Source organism: Phoenix dactylifera, chromosome 6, assembly GCF_009389715.1.
Source record: "Phoenix dactylifera cultivar Barhee BC4 chromosome 6, palm_55x_up_171113_PBpolish2nd_filt_p, whole genome shotgun sequence".
Lineage (NCBI taxonomy): Eukaryota > Viridiplantae > Streptophyta > Magnoliopsida > Arecales > Arecaceae > Phoenix > Phoenix dactylifera.
Window position 1 is genome coordinate 16,262,286 of NC_052397.1, and position 20,678 is coordinate 16,282,963.

At 36.8% G+C, this 20,678-nt stretch overlaps 3 protein-coding genes across 7 annotated transcripts; 2 read left to right on the forward strand and 1 right to left on the reverse strand.

Annotated features, from left to right (window-relative positions):
• Positions 1–547: 547 nt before the first annotated feature.
• LOC103707608 (50S ribosomal protein L27-like) lies at positions 548–4,807 on the reverse strand. The gene is made up of 4 exons (XM_008792156.3): positions 4,706–4,807; positions 1,382–1,481; positions 1,161–1,282; positions 548–1,053 (listed from the first exon to the last, which is right to left on the reverse strand). The coding sequence occupies exons 2-4, from the start codon at positions 1,461–1,463 to the stop codon at positions 817–819; spliced, it is 441 nt and encodes a 146-aa protein (XP_008790378.1). The 5' UTR covers positions 1,464–1,481; positions 4,706–4,807; the 3' UTR covers positions 548–816.
• Positions 4,808–7,048: 2,241 nt separating this feature from the next.
• On the forward strand, positions 7,049–13,036 carry LOC103707606 (protein NONRESPONDING TO OXYLIPINS 2, mitochondrial-like). Of its 3 annotated transcripts, XM_039127593.1 has the most exons (4): positions 7,049–7,247; positions 7,346–7,467; positions 7,760–7,823; positions 11,662–12,413. In XM_039127593.1, exons 1-3 carry the CDS (start codon positions 7,135–7,137, stop codon positions 7,777–7,779), a joined length of 255 nt encoding a protein of 84 aa, XP_038983521.1. In that variant the 5' UTR covers positions 7,049–7,134; the 3' UTR covers positions 7,780–7,823; positions 11,662–12,413. The 3 variants fall into 3 exon arrangements, with proteins under 3 accessions (XP_038983521.1, XP_026660652.2, XP_008790377.2); XM_026804851.2 differs by lacking the exons at positions 7,760–7,823; positions 11,662–12,413 and adding an exon at positions 12,502–13,036; XM_008792155.4 differs by lacking the exon at positions 7,760–7,823.
• Positions 13,037–14,072: 1,036 nt separating this feature from the next.
• On the forward strand, positions 14,073–20,352 carry LOC103707605 (uncharacterized protein At1g01500-like). Of its 3 annotated transcripts, none has more exons than XM_008792151.4 (3): positions 14,073–14,217; positions 15,108–15,910; positions 19,771–20,352. In XM_008792151.4, exons 2-3 carry the CDS (start codon positions 15,209–15,211, stop codon positions 20,005–20,007), a joined length of 939 nt encoding a protein of 312 aa, XP_008790373.1. In that variant the 5' UTR covers positions 14,073–14,217; positions 15,108–15,208; the 3' UTR covers positions 20,008–20,352. The 3 variants fall into 3 exon arrangements, with proteins under 3 accessions (XP_008790373.1, XP_017698418.1, XP_008790374.1); XM_017842929.3 differs by lacking the exon at positions 14,073–14,217 and adding an exon at positions 14,293–14,542; XM_008792152.4 differs by lacking the exon at positions 14,073–14,217 and adding an exon at positions 14,295–14,549.
• The last annotated feature ends 326 nt before the right edge of the window (positions 20,353–20,678 follow it).

Consider the following 20,678-nt stretch of genomic DNA (forward strand, 5'->3'; position numbering starts at 1 on the left):
GGCCAGATCATGTTAGTTGGTAGATGACAAATCCCATGTGGTGACACATTTGGAAAATATGACCTGTTTCTTCTATTATTTCGCTATTTTCATAAAAAAGTTACAAACGCCTCCAAGTATTCAAGTCTAGCGCGAGGACTTTCCCTCCTAATCTTGTTCAATACATTACAGCGGATGCAGAGGGCATTCCCTTCATTCGGGTATAGAGTTTTTCACATCACTATTGCCATCATTGCCGCCTTCGCCATATCGCTTGCGCGACCGTCTCCATCATGCTACTACCGTTATCGTCGTTGCCTCAGCCACATTGACCTATCCTCATTACTATCGTTGCCAGCTCCACAATACCACCGCCGCACTGCCACCAATATCACCAGCACTATCATCACTTCCATCGCTACTACCACCACCGCATTTATATCTTTAAAAATAATTGACCATACCAAACATATTCATATTTTTAAAAATAAAAAAGAAAATAAATTTTTATTTTTTTATTTCTAAAAATAGCAAAAATACAAGTGATGCTAACGGTACCTTAGTTTTGAAACACCACTTTGATTAAAACACTTTCAAAACCAAAAAAAAATTATGTTCACTCGATGCCTACAAGTGCATAATTACCAGAAAAAATGCACTGCTCGAGAGTTTCCAGGGAAAGACCTGGAAATAGATTAACTGCTACTGGAACAAAAAAGATAGATTCATTACAGCAATGTACCAGCCACATTCTAAGTTTCTAGTCCATCCCAAGGAAACTTGTCTTAGAGACCAACTATTCTGGCTTGTTAAGAACAACAACTAATCTCCATTAACTTAGCATATTGGATTTTCACCAGAAATGGTGGCAGCATTTGTGTAGATGGGGTGAAGAACATGGCCCTCCGCAGGCTCGACATGCACCCACTTCCGGCCGCTAAGCTTGTGGCGTTCGAACCAGACATGGCCTTCTTTCAAAGTATACAGAGTATGATCCTTTCCCATTCCAACATAATTTCCAGGATGAAACCTCGTGCCTCGCTGTCGAACAATGATGTTTCCAGGTATCACTCTCTGCAAGACAAACAGAGATTATAGCAAGGGGATATTATTACATAGGACTAGCAGGAACATAACTGATCAAGGACTCCATAAAGAAATAATTTTCTGAGTAGAGAAACCTCTCCTCCGAACTTCTTCACCCCTAGATTTTTAGGTTTTGAATCTCGTCCATTTTTTGTGGATCCTGCAGTCTTTTTGGAGGCCCACCTCCTGAAGATCAAGGTCAGTCCCTCAGATGCTTCTGGCACAAGACCATGAATTCACCATTAGAGCCATTTGGAACAATGACAAAGGACAGCATAATTGACCTTGCGACAAGTCATTGGGTTATTAGTGATACCACTGGCACCAACATACACAGGAACATTCAACACTAGATCCTTGAGACCGGCCCGTCTGCAAATTGAAGAGAGGTTCATCATCTTTCATGAATAAGATACCTACAAAAGCATCACATATGGGTTAGAACTTAGTAGCATGAACTGCAAAGATCCGAACATGATTGGACAGTTAGCAAGAGAAGGCATTTGATACTTGATGCATGGGGTATGAATTTGATTGGTTAAAACCTCTTCTTTTTATTTTAAAAAAGGTTTTTTTCTCAATAGCAATAATCAGAGTTGGTTCGAGATATACCTTCAAAAGTGAAAAAAAATTAGGTAGGGTTCAGCTAGCCAATCTTGCAATACTTGCACTGGACAATGTTGGCTTTGGGTCGATGGAACATATACATAATATTGGGTTTATCAATAACCTTTCTTCCAGCAGATAGAGACTAGTATCTTAGAAAAAGCACCGACGTCAATCTTTCCATATATAACAAATCACAACCATCTTTACCACTTACCCTGCAACAAGACCACCCAATACTTTGCTTCCCAAATATTAAAAATAGAGCGTGTTAAAAAGAAATGAGAAGTGCTAACCACTCGTATAAATTGTTTTCCAAATCCTTAAAAATACTTCACAATGCAATGACAGAATTAGTCTATTAGTCCTCCTTTTCTTAGCACACACACGTACATATATAACATGCCGCTTTAGATTTTATTCTATTAAGGCCATCCAACAAAAAACCTTCACCCTGAAGGGTAATGCCCCTGTGAAGCATGCATAAGATATGACTCCTCTAGACAAATTTGACATTTCTCTGTAACATGCTTCTTTTTAAGAACTAGGACTGGAGGATGCCTGGCCATAATTTGGGTGAAGGTGGGGTCGAACACAGCTCACTGGTATCTAGCACCCAGTGACTTTATTGATAAGAAGAGAGGCTAGACAGCCACCGGCTTTTATTCAGCCCAGTGACTTTGCCAACTTAACCAGTTGCCACATTTCCTCTGACTCAAGTTCAGCAAGTCATTTAGTGAACCAAACAAGATGTAAAACTTTACAAGCAGAAGTTAATACTTAATACAGTGTTTTTGAAATTATCAAAGCATACACGGGAACTTCCCTGGAGAGGCAAACCTCAAACCCAACTTCGATTTCAAAAGGCCTCTCAAATCTGTTGATGCTTTGATTCATTCAATTCAAGGCATTTCAAACCTATAGAATCACATACAAGTAAAAATGAAATCCCAATTTGATACATGGGTATTCAAGTCCACAAATCTGTCAATGATTGATTCTCATATTTACATCACCACAGGTGAGGAAACAAGTGTAAGTCTAGCATCAAATTCCTCAAGTCTGTCAGTGATTGAACACCATTTTTAAATCACTATACGTGAGGCACCAAGAGTTTTGAGGGAAAATTGGGCTTAAGGCGCCAAGGAGTTAAGTCTAATAAATCACATAACTTCCTGTTGCAATTGCAAATGATTCTCATTCTCAGAATAGACCATATGTTGTAAACTAGCATAGTTTACCTCTAACACCATACTTTTACAACGACTAGACTTAAGACCTGGGTTTGCTTAGAATTCTTGAGAATGAGACGAATATACTATAATTACTGCTTCCCACTTATAGTTGTCTCATGATTTGAAGACAGACAGTAGAAAAAGCCATTTTTTTTTCATTTCTACTATCCTCCAAACATGACAAGGACTCCCACGAGTAGGAAAACAACATGGTAAAGCTAATATGCTTGTTTAAGACATAACATTGTAACAAAATAACTTTTAGAGCATAATTGCATAAGAAATGAGAAAGGGCAAACATGTGCATATAATAGTAGCCAAGAACTACATCTGAAAGTTCAGTTTTTACAAATAGTTCTTAAAGTGTAAATTAGTAAGCAACTAGAAATGGCAAATCTGTGCACGAAAGAGCAGCCAAGGACCGCAACAATCTCAAAGATCAGTTTTTACAATTGTTTATAACAGAAAGCCCTTCTCAAAAGCTTCCTGATGCCAACAAAATGCACCTATCAACTTACATATCTCCCATTCCATAATTTTGATGTTTGTGACGAAGTAACTCTTTCTCAGAAACAATGCTACAGTCGCTTTCATGATCTCATCTTTGATTGAGTTGAAGAACCCTTGGCAGAGAGTTGAATCCATTCAGAAAAAAGCTTGGATATTTAATAGTTCACTAGACTACCACTGTGTTGGATTACTTGTTAGTTTTTCGTCAGTCACCCTCTGCATGACTCTTAAGTCTGCGAAAGAAAGAAAGCATGCCCAAAGTGATCCTCTTCCCCTTTCTTTTCTAGAATAGGGTTTATAAAGAGAGAAAATGTTATTACCGATCCCATTTTCACCTATGAGACACACTGCCCCAACTGAAGCGCTGAGAATTTTCCTTTTGTTATTAATATTGGTCAGAAACTTGTTTCTTTCAATCGCATTTATCAACTGCTTTTTTCCTTTAGTGAATTTTTCTTCCAACAATGTTCTCTCTTCAGCTTTGTTCACCACAACCACACCACAAAAAAAAAAAGAAATTATTTTGTTTCTCTGTTTCAAATTAAGTTGCACTGCCGCAGATCATGAAATGAACTCAGGCGGAGGAGAAGCCTCCTTCCTTGACCCCAACACCTCTCGTCGGAGCTTTGATTGATCTCATAACCATTTCTTATCCAACCATATGGATTCAAACTTCGAAAGGAAAACAAAATCTGGAGTTCTCCACGAAAAATGGGTTATGAATGGAAGTGAGAACTGGTAAAATCCCTTAAGCACCATCCTCAATATCACGGCAATTGACGAAACAAGAAATCAATCCGAAAATATAAAAAGGCCTGCCTTTGCACTCCTTTATCTCAGATTTCAAAGGAAGATCAACATAATCGCATACTCCCATACAGTTGGCAAGTTCCTTTATAGTACACCTAACAAGATATCACCTTCTAAGGCCTCTAAGCGAAACGGAACAAGGCAACTTGGAGGCGAACTCAACGACATCATGGCCTCAAAAAATACTGAAAAGAAACGATCTTTGTCTAGAAACTCTCCTTCCAGCAAACAATCCACTCCTGAGACCACCGACACCTTCCAATCCTAAGAAGACAATAGATATTAAAGAAATCCACAAGCATCAGCTATAAGTTCTTCGAATCCTCGTCGGGGGTCGCATCCCTCGGATCCATTCATCGTATCCAATAAAGAAGATGGGGGAGAAGAATTTAAAGACAGGGGAAAACCCTCAATTCTAGAGTGGAAAGAAGAGGAGGAAAAGGAGAGAACGAGGAGCGGTGTAAAGCCGAGTGTGTTACCTGAAACGACGCCGCCGCCGCCGCGCGCCGCCCGCTCTTCCTCGTCGTCTGCTGGCCTTCTCTGTTCTCGCTTTCACCGCGATGGAGCCGGAGGCGAGCTTCGATTTTCTTTTAGGTTATTTCAGTTGGGTGTAGTCAGGTTCGGGTCCGAGTGCACCCATTCTTTACAACATTGTTTTAGGTTTTGGTAACCTAAGCCGGTGACATTTAAGTGTAGGTACTAAATTTACTATTTAAGTGACATTGTAAGATGCACATACCAAGTTTATGCAATAGCATCGATCACTTATTATTAACAGTTAATACATAATAAAATATAAATTAGATTCAAATATTTTGCAAGTTTAACATAAATAAATTATCGTATTTATTTTAAACTTTATTTTTGAACCAGTCCTATACTTCTTCTATATCTTTTGAAAAGTTTGAAACCAAAATTCACTCTTCAAATAAATTTTGTTTGAGAATACTTTGATATATTATTTTACTAGATTTTGAGTAAACAATCATAATAATATTTTATAATTTTTCAGCTTCTCTATATCCTAAAAATAGAGATAATTTTTTTATTTCAAAATTTATTTATTTATTACAATTTTATTATCAGATTGTTCTAATATATGTAATAAATCTTGTCCTATCAAATATAATTGACTATTGACTTACAGATTGGATAGTTAATATCGTCCAATCAATGGAAAAGTGGAATGATAGAGCGACTATAGTGTGGACGGATATTCCTCCAGATTTTGTGTATGTTTTATTTTCTGATTTCTGTGGATATGTTTATATTAGATTGGTATGATAAATTTGATTTACAAAAAAAAATTCATATTGATGTAGGTAAAATTGGTCATCGCAACCTAAATTTTGAATCATAATAAAACCAATAAATTTGTATATATACTCAATGAATTATTAGAAGCCCTAGATTTATGCTGAACAATAACCATCAAAATCACAAATAATTAAGTTGCTACTCTAAAAAATATGGTATAAATAATTCTAATCGAAGCTGCATTACTGTCTACTTACACACCAAACTAACCTCATACGATGTAGAAATTTTATACACTTTTTGGTAGTATGTAGAATAATAGAATCACTTGTGAAATAAGATTAGTGGGCCTAGGATTATGGTGATCAAGCACTAATAATTATACAAAGAGGATTATAAGAAGAACAAAGTTAAGGAGAATTAATTTAGAGAGAAAAAATAAACGAATATTATTAATAAATAAATTTTACAAAAGAACAAGATAAAATTTTAAAACGTCTTCCAAGATCTCTCTCCGATAGTCTAGTCACAAAGGACCGGTGCAATCCACCTCCAACAGGCGACATGGATCCTTCACAGAGAAGCTAAAAATTAATCTTCAAACTTAAGCAAGGACACTATTACTGTTTATTTAAAATAACACTTTTCTAAGCTTATTAAAACCCGGAAGCCAACCTTTGCTCCAACTAAAAGACAAAAATACTTTATCCTAGCTTGGGTAACATGGGGATAACGAACTAGAATAAATAACAATTGAGAACATAATCTTAGTTAAATTAGGATTCACATTGAATGTCCAACAAAATTGGACCTAGTTTGATTAGACATAAATGACCCAATTATACCCAAGAAAAATTAGTTCAACTAGAGGACTAGTATGGAGATAGATGGAAGTATCATCTAAGTTGGACTGACATTTCTTTCCTTTCAACTTTTTTTTTTCTTTGCGGAAGGAGAGGGATTGGGATGTTTGGACGATATATGAATTCACATCCTACCGATTCAAGAATTAGATCAGGTCAAGTAGAGATCGAGTCTAGATCTAAGTTGGATCGACTATGTATTAGGGACAAACCGAAGTTTCAAGTGGATATATTTATTAGAAAAGTCCAGAAAATTATCCACTAATAGTGAGACTCAAAATATAATTAATAAATTTTATAAGAATTGTTAATGATATAAGTAAAATTTACATTATATACTGGATATCGAGTATATACCGGGTCCAGATTAGGTCAAGCTAGATCCATAAAAATCAAACAAATATGTATATATGATTAGATTAGATAAATTTTTAATAAACCCTGATCCAGACCCAGATCGAGTTTTAGGTCTAGGTGGGATCTAGGTCCCTCAAACTTGAGCTCACTTGAAAAACTGATCCAGTCTTAGCAAAGGCTAGGATTTTATTTCGGGCCAACTGCATCTACTTGACGGCCTATTTCCTGGTCCTCGCGTCGCCCTTTTATCTGGATTCTGGGCCGCCGTCACAAACCGGCCCGAAAGTGCCCATTTTCCTTCAAAAAGCGTGCGCGTTGACTCACTGACCACGTCGACTCGTCACCTAACTCGCCGTGTTAGGGTTTTAGGGAGGTTTCTCTATTGCGTTCGCTTCCCCTCGTCCGCTCGATAGAGGTAGCGAGGGCGGGAAATGGCGTCGCTATGTAGGTTCGCCGCCGTCGTTGCGAGGTCTGCCGCCGTCCGCTGCAAAACCTCACTTCCCAAGCCCACGCTTTCCAGGAGAGCGGCCCCTCTCTTTCGGAGGTGAAGCAAAGCCTCTAAAAACCTAGTTTTTGCCGCTTTTCTCCCCCCTTTCCCTTCTCGATCATAGGATTCTTATCTTGCGGCTTGTGGCTTTCCAGGTCGGTCGCGCCGGCGTTGGGAAGCGTGGAGTCTCTGATGCCTCTCCACAGCGCCATCGCCTCCGCCCGTCTCAGGTCCTTCATAGCCGTCGATTCCTCCTGCTGGAGCTGGCTTTCTCAAGGTAATGGTTAAGAATTCTTTGGCTCTTCCAGATTCTGACAATTCTAAGCTCTTTTTTTTTTTTTAAAAAAAATCCTTATTTCGTCAGCTTTTTATTTGGCATGGATGAAATCTTTGCTAGTTGAGGCTTTGGCTGACTGTTTCTTGAGCACTAGTATTTTATGACTCGATATACAAAGTTAACATTAACAAACTACTGCATTTCATATAAAGTTAATATGCTTAATGAGTGGTGTTGGTTGATTTTTGTTGTAAAAATTGGAACTTTTGTCTTCTGAAAATTCTGTTGATAGGTTTAAACAAGCGCATCTGATCAGGGCTACGAAGAGTGCAAGGAGAAGGGATGGAACGTTGCATGTGAGGATTTTGAATCGTAACTGAAAATGAATGAGGCCAAGCTTTCTTGTAAAGTTTTGAAATGTGATATTTCATCAACATATTGACAACAATAATTCAGTGCCTTTAAGTTTGTGAAAATTTGTTTTTTGAATGATATAGATGCTCGATAAATATTTAACATGATTTCTGCGGGAAAATAGTGGAGGTCGCAGGTGAATCAATTCTAACGTCACCTTACTTGTTTTTCTTCTTCATGATATAGGATGTGCTTTACCTTTGTGACCAAGGTCTGCTGGATCTATGCGGGGTAGATTCCTATAGCTTCTCTGTTTATTTGAAGACAAAAATAACTCTGTTTAAGCTTAGAATTCACAAATTATATCAAAGCTGCTGAGACAGATGTGTTTTATGTGGTTTGCTCTCTTGCGGCATTTTTTGGGTTCTTGATATAACATTTCTTCATTAATGTTGTTTTCTTAGCTAGCATTTTACATAAATTTGGTGCTTTTCCAAGCATGGATGTACTACATTTTCATAATATCATGGCTTTCTTATGTGTGTGTCTTCCCTGTGATCTAGATAACGGTATAAATCTTGTATACTTATGAAGCAACTAAAAATGAACAGCTAAGCCCACAATGCAGTTTTGACTCATAATGAGCTGTTATGCTTCTATAATGCATTTCGTGTTCAATTGTATTAGTTGATTGTCCTGCTGCACCTAGAGCAGCTACTTCAGCCTATCTTTATCAAAAATGTGGACTTTTGGCGGACAATGTTTAGCATTCCTACACTTTACCATAAACATCAAGATTCAAGTAAATGTCTTTGTTCAGAAGCGTGGCATTTGACTCTTCATGCTTATTGATATGAAGCAATACTTTAATTGTCATATTATGCATACCGCAAGACTTCTCTCGCACCATATCTTCACAGCTTAGAGATTGAAACTTGTGCATGCATCATCATATTCTTAGCTAACAATAATAATTTCCTAGTAGATTCTACCATGTTTGGTACATATATCTTGAATATATTTTTAACGCAAAGGTGATTAGTAAAGCTATTCTGTTTAGTTGGAAAAAATGCTGAAACTTCAAACTCGTTTACTATATTGATGAGTTAAATTAAATGGAGTGTGTATCATAAAAAATTCTGGACCACTTCTTCTAACTTTATACATTCTTTTCATTATAGGGAATTAGGCACGATATATGTGGCTAGTTTGCGCTAATACTCCTTCTTGTGATCTTGATGGTGACTTGGTGATGTGTCACTATATTCGTATGAGGATCGCTAATGATGAGATCTCTGAAAAGGTTGACGAGAGTAGTATTTGAATCTTTGAAGTTTTATGGAAATGAAGGAAAATGTTTCTCAAAATATGAATTTACTTTGTCTGCAATATTTGAAAGGTCCCTTACCATTCATAAGTAGATTGACGTTTTTTATGGAGGTTTTGTTTGAGAAATGTGAAGCCAGGAAGGCATCAAGAGGTGCAATATACATAATTATGGATTGAATGCAGTCGTCAGATTAAGTAAATGTAGACAGTTTAGATCTTGCAAAATTCAGTATAATAAAACAATCAATCTGAAAGGAGATAAGTAGATGGTGTAATATCTGATGGGTGAGCATATGAATGGATTTCCCATCATTGTTATCCGAAGACTTAGCTGTGAGCTGTAATATTGAGATCTTATGAGGTTTTATGTAACAAAACAACAGGAGATTATACTAATGTTGCAATATTTGCTTGGTTCCCATCAGTGTTATCTGAAGACTTCAGATAATTTTTTAAAGCTTGTTGGGTTTTTTTGGCACTTAAACACCCCATGACACTTTATGACATTCACTGGCACTTCAGATTGTGAAACCAGTGTAACTTTACTTCAACTGAGGATCTCATTAGTTTCTTCTACGTATTTGAACATACAATTTAGTAGAAGTATGAGGGCATTGCTGAGTCGGTTTTCCTAGGGCTATCATTTTGAAATATTCTGGGTGCCTTAACTTCTCACTTGTGTCATATATTTAGGTAATATTGTTTCCTATATAGTATGGATATTTTGTTTGATTAGATTATTTTCCCCACAAGCTTAGACTAGATGATGTGAATAAAGGGGGAAGGGGATGAGGTCATTTCAATGAGTCTCAAAAACAAACACTTTGTATTTTCTGAAAACCAACGTTATAGGCTTGAATAGTCTTTCTTTAATATGAAAATCCGTCTGAGAAAACAAATGTGACAATGGATCTCTACATTTCTTTTTATCAATTCATAAAAAGAAACCATTTACCTAACTTTCTAGAATGTAGTGTAGTGAACTTTAGTAGTAGCTCTAAGAATAGTTCAACACATTCTATTAAAAATGGGTTGGGATTGTTTGCAAAGAAATTCTAAATGATACTTGCATGGAGACACTGATATTACATGTATAGTCGTTTACGATATTTAATACTTGTATTTGTGATGTCTTATTATATAATGAATGTCTTGAATGGGGAAACTTAGTTTTGTTACCAAAGAAGTTATAGGAATTGATGATTGGAAACAGGTCAAAAGCATTCTATTTTAAGCTGGATTTTGGCAGACATATTCTTTGGCAAGAATGTTTACTTATAGATGGATTTTGGTGGCGAATAGATAGGCTTTTTTATCTAGCGCATTGAAGGTTTAGCATGTGAAGAGGTAGACTATAAGAGGAAAGAAAAGGATTCATGACTGGATTGGTATTAGGAAGGATGAAGCATGAAAAATGGAGTCGTACTTGGACAGTGAAAATATATCTGAAAGAGAGAACTTGTTTGTGCGTGGAGGAAATAATGCATGTAATGACAGTTCACTCTGGAAAAAATTGAGGAATAAGATAGGTGAGAACTAGGACGAGAACTATTTGTTTGATGCTTTTCTGAGATAAAGAGAAGATGTAAATGTGAGAGCGCGATGTCGTAGTGAAGGAGCTTGCATAGAGAGGCTACTGGTGCAAGGTAAAGAAAATAATGGTGGCTATTATTATTGTCATGTCCGAAGTAATCTTTTAATATTTCAATCCAAGTATGTGTGAGGAAATGGTTATCTGAGACATTTTACTAAATTAATGAATTGCTAAGCTTCCAACTGGATTGGTTTTTTTGTGGAAGTAGAATAATTGCTAGAGGGAGTAATTATAAGTGGAGCACTGCAACATCTGTTTTTTAGATATCGGAGGGGTGATAGAGAAAGTTTTAGAATGTTAAATAACCTCTTCCTAGTTCATAGAGCTCCAATTGTCTATGACATTTGGGAGATTATTAGTACACATGGATGCTTGTTTTGGCCCTCACTGCTGTGCAAGTCCAAATTTATATGTAGTGTAGGTTCAACAGCATCATGATCTTCATGGCCAAACAATTTGACTGTAGACTAGTCTCACAAAAAAAAAGGGAGGACTGTAGACAAGATTGTCTTTAAAAAAAAATCCTAAACGGCTGATTACTATTTCCATAATTTTGTTTTTGAGCCAAACTAATTGCATGTCAGTTTGAACTAGGAAAATGCATCTCTCTCTCTCTCTCTCTCTCTCTCTCTCTCTCTCTCTCTTTATTGTGTAAGGAAGGCCCACCTTTTGGCCTGGTTAATGATTCTCATTCAAATTAGCGTGTAAAGAATCACATCGTAATTTGGTGCATAATAGTTGTGATTCAGCATTCATTTTTTTTGTAAACCATGTTGAGATCTCTAGTAGCCCCATTGTTGCTAGGAATTTTTTCCCTACATTGCTTACATGAAGATTACATGGATGCCTACATGGATGTCTTTTACGTTGCTGATTAATCTTCCCTTTTTTTGTTTCTCCTCATAATGAATACCTAGACTTTGCCGTTCCTCGGTGATGGAGACAGAGGGCTGCTGTTATCTCACCAAATTGAGCTGCTCCTTATTACTTATTTTCAAACTGAGCTTATAATTCCCAGCTTCTGTGAATGTTGGTGATTGTACTGTGTATGACAGATAAACACTTACCAATTCCTTTAAGAAACTTATAACTCAGTTTTCCAATCAGCGAACAAAACTGTGTGGAGTTAGTTGCTTTTTAATCTTTGAATTCTAGAAACGAACCAGTTAATGAGCTTGCCAATGCTGCAAGCCTGCAGTGTCATCAATGCAACTGGTGGTTATAGAGCCCTTTTTCTTTACCAGATAACAATTTCTTGTGATTTCTTGTGTCACGACTGGGCATTCTAGTAATCATCCAGCTGAATATGAGAATGGATGGTTTGCCGGTGACGATTATAGTCTGTCCATCAGGGATCATTTGCACATTAAAAACAGAGGTCTGGAAACTTATGCTGGCCCTGAATTCACCAGTGTGAGTCTGCCAAAACTATGTTGTGGTTAAAAACAAGCAGTTGAAGGGGCTGGAAAGCCAATAAATTGAGACTACTTTGTCTCTTGAAAAGGATCTGTTGCACCAAGCATATTATGTATGTGCTTATAAGGATGGGGCTCTGCGCCGCCCTGTATGTAGGAGAGTGTCTTTTAAGCTGTCTCAGTTAAGCAGGCCGAACAGTCAATGATTCTCATGTTGTAAGAATTATCAAAAGAAATTGATGATGATTTATTCAGTTCTCAGTGTATGGTCTTGATTTCTTACTCTAGATGTAGCTTCTGATGATGCTGACAATATATTTTCATGGATTGAACTTTCTGAAGTGATTAGAACGACGTCGCTTTCGTCGCCACTGACCCATGCCGGCTAGTTGAGCTGCTTATCCTTCTCATCTTTGACCACCATTGGATGTGCATTGGAATTTGGAAGAGGATCGGGGTATTCTTATTCTGGTTAGTCTTTGTGGCTGATAATGTTGGAGCCCTGGAAATAATGGTGTCAACTTCAGAGAGGACTCTGGATATGGTGAATGGTGATGCTTTGTAGAAGCCTATGTTTGAAAGCTCTGATGTGCCCTCAGGGGTTACCTTTTTTTTCTTTTCATGTACAGTTTACACCAAAAAAAAAAAGAGAGTAAAAAACCATCGGAACAACAAAAGAACCAAACAAAGTACAAGAGCAATCAGAGTTCCCGAGATTTTTTTTTGCAAAATAATAATCAAATTGGAAGGCAGAAAAGAGGGGCTATCAAAAGAAACAGGTTGATGTTGAGGGGCTACTCAATCAGCTGCACCATTTTCTTCTTTAAATATACGTCAAAATGTTCTTTAGGATCTCTAAATACTCTCAAGCTATGTTATGACAATAATTAGAAAATTTACTGAAGGAAAATTTGACATTTTTGGTCTCTTAAATTTATTTTTGTCATCTAGTTGTTTTAGGAAATAATGTCTATAATAGCTATAATTGCGGTCCTTGCCAATTGACCATAATAGAATATTTTCTTATTATTTGTTGTTTCTATTTCATGATGCTATAGTCTTATCCTTAGGTGTCCCCAATACATTTATCATATGACTCTTATGAATTTTATACTAACAACTTCCTTAAATAAGCACTCAATTAAGACAAGTATAAAAGAGTCTTAGCATTAAAATACTAAAATCCGATTATGCTAAATAGAATAGAATATTATTCTATTTATTTCACCAATTAAACTCCAAAGTCTTTAATTAACATGTTAAAATATTTTAATTCGCACCATTAGGCGGCACCCTGCCGTCCATTTGACTTGATCTATTCAACGATCTTCTACATAGTGGGTTTACCTGACTCAAAGCCAAGATTGGTATTCTAAATGTAATAAATCAGTATCAATTCTTTATTATTAACCATAATTATGGTATAGCATATCAATATTAGATCGAACGAGGCAAAGCATACTATACTACATCAGTTTGCTATGGTACAAAATAGATAATAATATCCAGTACATTAATTCGGTTTCATACTGAATGTATCAATATAATAATAAAATAATACTGATACGATACTTTACCGAATTAGCATATCTTAATCATAATTATCAAAGTCTATCTTATTAAAGAATTTTATTGGTTAAACATTTTCATTTCATGGCAGAGAAGCCATGGGATTCATGGTCTGGTCCCTGCCCCAATTCTCCCTCCTCTTCCTCCTCCCATCCATTCCGTAACCAACGGCAACCCTCGGCTCCGATGTATAGCATATTATGGGACCCAAATGGACACAGAATCCAAGCCAGGTGTGCTCTCTTTGATGAGATGACACGTCGACAGATCCCAAAAACAAAGGCCTTACAAAAAAAAAAAAAAAAAAAAAAATCCCAAACAAAGTCCTTATAAAAATAAATTCTCTCTCTTTCTCCCTGTCTCTTCTTGGTACAAAAATAACAGAGAGCCGCTCCTTTGTTCGCTGTCTCTCTCTCTCTCTTTCGTCCCATCTCGTCGGACGCCGAAAGGGATAGGAGAAGCCATCGGAGCCTCGATTCGGATCGCCCGGTGAGTCGTGGTTACGGGGTTTCCATCGAATTATTGTTCATATTACTTGTGGACGTTCTATGGATCAAGAGAACGAGAGAGACGTTTGGGTGGGGTGGGGTGCGAGAGGAAGAGTGGTGGCTTTGGCGCGTCGTGTGACGCAGGAGGTGGCCGGCGAATTTTTTGTTGGCTGTCCTGCGTCTTCCTTCGTGGGTTTGTGATATAAAAACGGCAACTTTTTTATGTATTTAGCTCCACCTTTGCGATTAGGAACAAAATATTATATTGTATGTCAGAGAGAGAGAGAGAGAGAGAGAGGAAAGGATAACCCGTAGAAGTGTGTCAGGTATGAGGTATGATATCTGGTTTGGCTTTTCAATCTCTGTTCTTGATCGGGAAAGTGGCTCTTTGTTTCATTCGGTTTATACTATTTGTATCGAATCTAGTGGATTGGGTTTGTTCTTCTTCTTTTGTTTACTGTTTTCGTCTTTGATCTTTTGGGTGTGTGTTTCTTTAAAGCGATCTTGTTTGCCGATTATGATGGAAAAGAAAGAGTCTTTCTACAAGTTGTGTCACCAGAGGTGGAGGACGCCTCTCCCTTCAGAATTATAAGGAGGTTTTGCATACCTTCTGTATGCTTTCTTGCACCTTGAGCCGGAATTAGATTCGTTTTTGTTTTGCGTTTTCTTTTTCTTTTTTTCGTGATACCATAGACGTAAAATTGTATGTTGAAAAGAACAAAGTGGCCGCTTTCTTTCATAATTTTTTTATCAATATCTGTTGTATAATTATGCCTATTTAATATTTAAGTTGAAGAAAGTTTCCGTGTCTTCTTGATGTTGATGTCTTTTAGTTGTTGTTTCAATTCTGATAGCTTGGTGTAAATTGTTGACCATCAGTTCGCTTTGCAGATGCGGAACTTTGATTTCCCTGTGTTCTTTTTGCTGGAATCTCTCTTCTCATTGTCAACACTGATATGAAAAGATTTTTCTGAGAGGATCGTGCTCCAATTATGGAGAACTGTTATGATCCAATTGCTGAGGTCGATTCATATAAACCTGGTCGCAATATCATCATGCACTCCCTCTACCTTCCTAAGTCATCACCTTGGTTTGATCTGAGGGTCTTTTACGTGAGAGTGAGCAATTGTGAGGTCAATGAATCAACTCCTGAGCATCTTACTCTTAACCACGTCCCGCTTACTCCCAACACCGTCCTTGAAGTAAATGGTCGAAGAAGTGGTGTTTATTCCGATTCTGCTTCTTCCTTGCTTAGGAGGGACAGGGTTGATAAGAGATCAGAAGAAGTGACATTTGTGAGCACAGATAGTGTAAGGATAACTGGAAGTGTCAGATTTGAGGTCTACAATAGAGATGCTCTGCTGCTTGCTGGAGTCTTGGAGTTGTGTGGTGGTGGTAATGGTTTTACAGCAGAACCAAAGAATACTAGCAAGAAATGGAACCTGAAATGCCAGCCTGTAACGTGGGCTGGATTAGGCTTTCTGAAGGGAAAACATTGCTCGAGTTCAGAGATGACTTTGCCAACAATTGATGTATATGTTGCTGGTTGTTTCTCAGGTAGCCCCATCATCTTAACCAAGACTCTTCAGCTAGCCTTACGGAAAAAGCATCAGATGAAGGTTGTGTTTGATTCTATTCCAGAGCGTGGTCCAACTGAACTAATGAAGAATGCTTCATCTGAGGATACTTTTCAGGTACTATTTTCTATCTTGAGGTTTACCTGGAAATATGCATTATGAGAGTTCACTGACTGCAATATGTGGATCCAGTTACGAAGGGACAATGCTCTCCAGTTCAGTTTTTAAATTTTATTCACTAAAATATTACTTTATATAAGAGTCTTTATCAAGTTTCTTCAGCCTTCTTCATATCACTGTGTGCAGGATTTACAAACCATGAGAACATTGGGTAATCTGTTATTCTGTGTCTTCCACAGCTTGTTTCAGCAATATATTTGGCATTTGAAAACTTCCATTTTTATATATGTTGTTATGTCAGAATATGATAGATGGAAAACCCTAGAGTGCGGTGATCATATCTTTTTTGCGATAAAAACCAATACTTCTTTTCTGCCTTCAATTTGCTTCAAGAATTACAGGATATTGGCTTCGAATGTCATTTGGGTCAAGAGAACTTTAAGAAAGATGGAGATTATGTTAGAAAAGAAAAATGGTAAAGAAATCTACTAAGTAGGAGAGGAAAAGGTAAAGCAGAAAACCATAAAAAGGGGAAGGGATTTTTGCAGAAATCTTATTTCCGCTTTCTTTCTTTCTTTTATTCATGAATTGCCCATTTTTGGAATTTCTGAATGTTTTGCCTCTGATCCCATGGATATGCTCCAGCCTCTGAATGTGCATTGTATACTTAACAAATACATGACTTCAATATTAAAAATATGTATATTCATATAAAAAATGTGAATTATTTATCATGTGTATTCACTATGAAAAAATTGTGTTCAACTTGGCTTAAACATACAACTCAGAGGCAAGAGCGTTTAAAAGTTTTAATGGGCCCCTTCCTGGGGAAAAAATGGTCTAAATTTGCATAAAGTAAGCATATCCATTTTGCAAATTCCCAAGGGAAAAAAAGGGGGGTTAATTAACAATATTCTAGTGAACTTTGAAACAAAAGTTCGTTCTAAGAAATAAATTATAGATTATGTGTGAACCATGATACGCCGTACTGGCCCAAACCGAGCGGTACGGGACGTACCGTACCATACCGATCCTGTATCGGTATTTGGTACGGGTGGCGTACTACTGGGTACACCAAAACCATACCGTCACTGTGCTAGTGTGGTACCGGTATGGGGTTTGGTACCGAGATGGTGAACCTTGGTATGAACAGATGCAAAATTTGTTATAATTTTAAATACTTTCAGCCAACATGCAAGAATTAAAGCCTATTACTTTTGTGATTCTGTATATTTCCATCAAAAACCAGATATCCTGCTAAACAAACTTCCAGATGATTAGATTTTAAAAGTGCATTTTGTACACATGGAAAACTCATTTTTTGGTCAAAACCGAATGAAACTACATTAAATTTGTCCATAATAAATAAAACCCTATTCTATTTTGTCAAATCGTAAATATTGTAATAATTTTCTTTTATTCAAATTTGTCGTCAAGTATACCTGATCAAGCTGAGCATTATAATGTTTTGGCCAAGACTTTCAATTGATCATGGCATTATTTGGACAGTTTTCACAGTTCTATTATGGTTAACTTTTACAGTAATGATAAGTTATTATGTTCACTTTTTTAACAAGTTGCATCAACATCCCTGCGGTATCTGTTCCGAATTCTACTTATAATATATTCTGCTTGTTCTGCAGCGGAGAGGGATAAATAGCTGGTGCCTAGAATTGTTGAACCTGTAGAGACAAGAATCAGTCAATATATACAAATTGTGGTCAGCATAGAATTCACTTGATGATTTAGGAGGATATAGAAGATAACTTGATATTCCATTAACTTTTTTTTATTCTTGAACGGCACCATGGCTCACGCTAAAACATGGTACATCCATCAAGATTTCAAGAGGTGGGAAAAAATGTTAGAACACATTAGACAGGTTACATTTAGCTCTAGGCAGTACAATTTTCTGGCATTTGTGTCACCTTGACACCTTTTTATGATTTTTCTGATCTTAATCTAGATGATTTTATTCATAAGATTAGATTAGAATCTGGTGTACTTAGACTTTCTAATAATGTCCTGAAGAAGCTGGAACAACAACCAAAACCATGTACTGCAGAAAGCAACACTTGCATCATATGCATTAAGCTTTTATGTCTAAGAGGTAATGAAGGCTGCAATCTCACCAGACCATAGATGTGCAATATAACTTGGGCATAATACTTTTTTAAGTATTTAAGGAATAAGATAAGTCACCGTTTCTTTTCTTTTAACACTGTAATTATCTAGAATATAGTGTCATCTTTGAGGACTCAGTGAGATAGCAAAATCCTGCAGGGTTGCATGCATTTTGGGACTGCCTACTTCTATGGAGAGCATTTTTTTTTGAATCTGATATCCTCAGTCATCCATTCGAAGTTCTCTGACTTCAAAATAATTTAAAATATATATATATTAATTGTTTGTCATTGCATTCATTGTAGAAACATTCTATCTTACATATTGCAACCATCAAGGCTTGAATTTCTTTGGTATTTTTCAATCATCGTCTCTGCATGACTAGTTGACTAGAGATTACAGAGACTTTGTCTATAGGAATTCAACAAGAGACAAGATTTAAAACAAAGATTACTATCCATGCTTGTATTTGTGCTCCTTTACCATCCAGAAACCAGACTCGGAGAAATCCCAAAGCTCCAACATTCTAGGAAAAAGGGAGGCAGGGAAAGAATAAAGCCCCACTATTTATACTAGTAATAACTATCTAATAAAGATGAGAAAGAATTACTTAATTTATTTGGATAGAGAAAATTCCCTGTCATAGGAAATCTTTTATGCCCCAGAACAAAGAAAAGCAAAATATATGAAAGCAAGTAAAACAATAAGTTCTAACATGATAGACTCAAGATTGCCTCTCAATTTCCCTTTTCATCTATAGATACTGTTGCAAAGATATGTCCACATTTATTATAATTTTCCTTTTGCCCTATTGTTTTGGTATTTGAATCTTATGTAAGCGATTAATCCATAAGGTTTTACTTTCAATTTCTCCTTTGTCATGAAATTTATGTCATAATGTTCCATAACTAATATGCTGTCTGAGTTTTGAGTGGACATGCTGAAGAATTTATAATGTAAGGCCTGCAGCCTTGTCATGTTCAAGATGTTGAAAGTGGATATATGATTTTCATTTCAACCACTGGTCTTTTGAGAAAGATGTTTTCTTTGACTAGTTTAACCACTTAAGTTTAATAAAGCACAAAAGATTTTGAGGAGCAGCTTTCTGAGTTGCCATTACTTTAACAGTTCCCTCAAAACCTGGCAATATATGCCCTACTCTGAATTTTCTAAGTTTCATACTCTATTTTTTTGTTCATTTGTTTTCTCATTCAATTACTCACGCCACGAAAGGGCATATTGGTAGACTTTCATCACATAAAGCTGCAAGGTTGAGATGTATGGGTCAGTCTGAATTTTTTTTGCCTGAATATTAATCCAGATTTTTATTCTTGTTCTTAATGGAGCAGTATGATTTTTTTTTATCTCTGCTGTCTCAGCCGTTGAAAACACCTAGTCTCTCGTGTCAAAATTCTGTATTGCTTAACGAGTCCTTGATTTTCATTTAAATAATGCCCTTTTATACAAAAAATTACTTATTTTTGCCTTCTTGAATGTAATTTGATCTTGAAATGTCTTGTTTTAAATAGCCAGCATAAGTAATATGGATATATTTTTTCAGCAGCTTGGATAGAAAAGTTTTTCCCATATGGCTTGGAAGTTCTTCTATTATTCTCTTTCTGAAAAAAGAAAAGAAAATTCTTCCATATAACTTGGACTTCTTGCATCTTCTTGCATTTGCTCTCAAAACTGCTTGTGCAAAGTGCTAACATCCGTCTCTTCTTCTGTGGCAGTTATTGGAATATGGAGGCTACCAACCAGAAAACGATTTGGAGGTTGATTACAACAGCATTTACTCGAGAGCTGAATATATAGAAGGGGAGGATGGGGAACTTTCATGGTTCAATGCTGGTGTGAGGGTGGGTGTGGGGATTGGCCTTGGCATCTGCGTTGGAATAGGAGTCGGTGTTGGATTGTTGGTTCGCACCTATCAAGCCACCACCCGAAATTTTAAAAGGCGACTCATCTGATCTTGTTCTGAAGAGTTATTTCCTCAACTAGTATCAATCACAAGCATTGAAAATTTTTGTTATTCTCCCCTCATCCATAAAGCAGCTAACCTGGTTCTGCTTCAATGGCACCTTGTCATGCTGTGATATTTTAGAAAGTAGGAACTTTCTGCTTGTTTCTGACACAGCTTCCCTTGCACTTATTTCGTGCTTCTGAAGCCTGTTTTGTTTAACAATAAGGTCCAGGGCCGTTGAGATTCTGTGGCAGCATATGCATTTTTGCTAATATCTCTTCCCTTTACGTATATATCCCATGGACAAGACCTGGGGGTATAATATTAATTTATTCGTTTATTTTGATTGGCTTTTGGTTTTTCTTTGGTGGCTTGAGAATGTTTGGAGGCAGAGGTGATTGAACAAGTGCCTTTCTTGTAACCTTGTCTGTTTACAGTTGAAAAAACATCGATATCCCTTTGGCCTGTCGATGCTAAAAGCCGACCACCGGTGGGAGACAAATGTGAAGAGCTTGGAAGAGCTGCATGATGCAAGAAAGAATTTGTTTAGCGGAGATGAGAGCATGAGATGGTTCAGGGAACTTTGTGTTAGTTCTTTCTTATGCACAGGTTGGATATAATGTTGTTCGACCAAACAACGGAGTGAAGTAATGTGCAAGCATCCTGCACTGGTTTTTG

Coding starts and splice junctions, on each gene's coding strand:
- LOC103707606 (XM_026804851.2), top strand. CDS start 7,135: ATGGCGTCGCTATGTAGGTTCGCCGCCGTCGTTGCGAGGTCTGCCGCC. Junction 7,248..7,345: donor GCGGCCCCTCTCTTTCGGAG/GTGAAGCAAAGC, acceptor GTGGCTTTCCAG/GTCGGTCGCGCCGGCGTTGG. Junction 7,468..12,501: donor CTGGAGCTGGCTTTCTCAAG/GTAATGGTTAAG, acceptor AACTTTCTGAAG/TGATTAGAACGACGTCGCTT.
- LOC103707605 (XM_008792151.4), top strand. CDS start 15,209: ATGGAGAACTGTTATGATCCAATTGCTGAGGTCGATTCATATAAACCT. Junction 15,911..19,770: donor CATCTGAGGATACTTTTCAG/GTACTATTTTCT, acceptor CTTCTGTGGCAG/TTATTGGAATATGGAGGCTA.
- LOC103707608 (XM_008792156.3), bottom strand. CDS start 1,463: ATGATGAACCTCTCTTCAATTTGCAGACGGGCCGGTCTCAAGGATCTA. Junction 1,283..1,381: donor TGTGTATGTTGGTGCCAGTG/GTATCACTAATA, acceptor GTCTTGTGCCAG/AAGCATCTGAGGGACTGACC. Junction 1,054..1,160: donor TGAAGAAGTTCGGAGGAGAG/GTTTCTCTACTC, acceptor TTTGTCTTGCAG/AGAGTGATACCTGGAAACAT.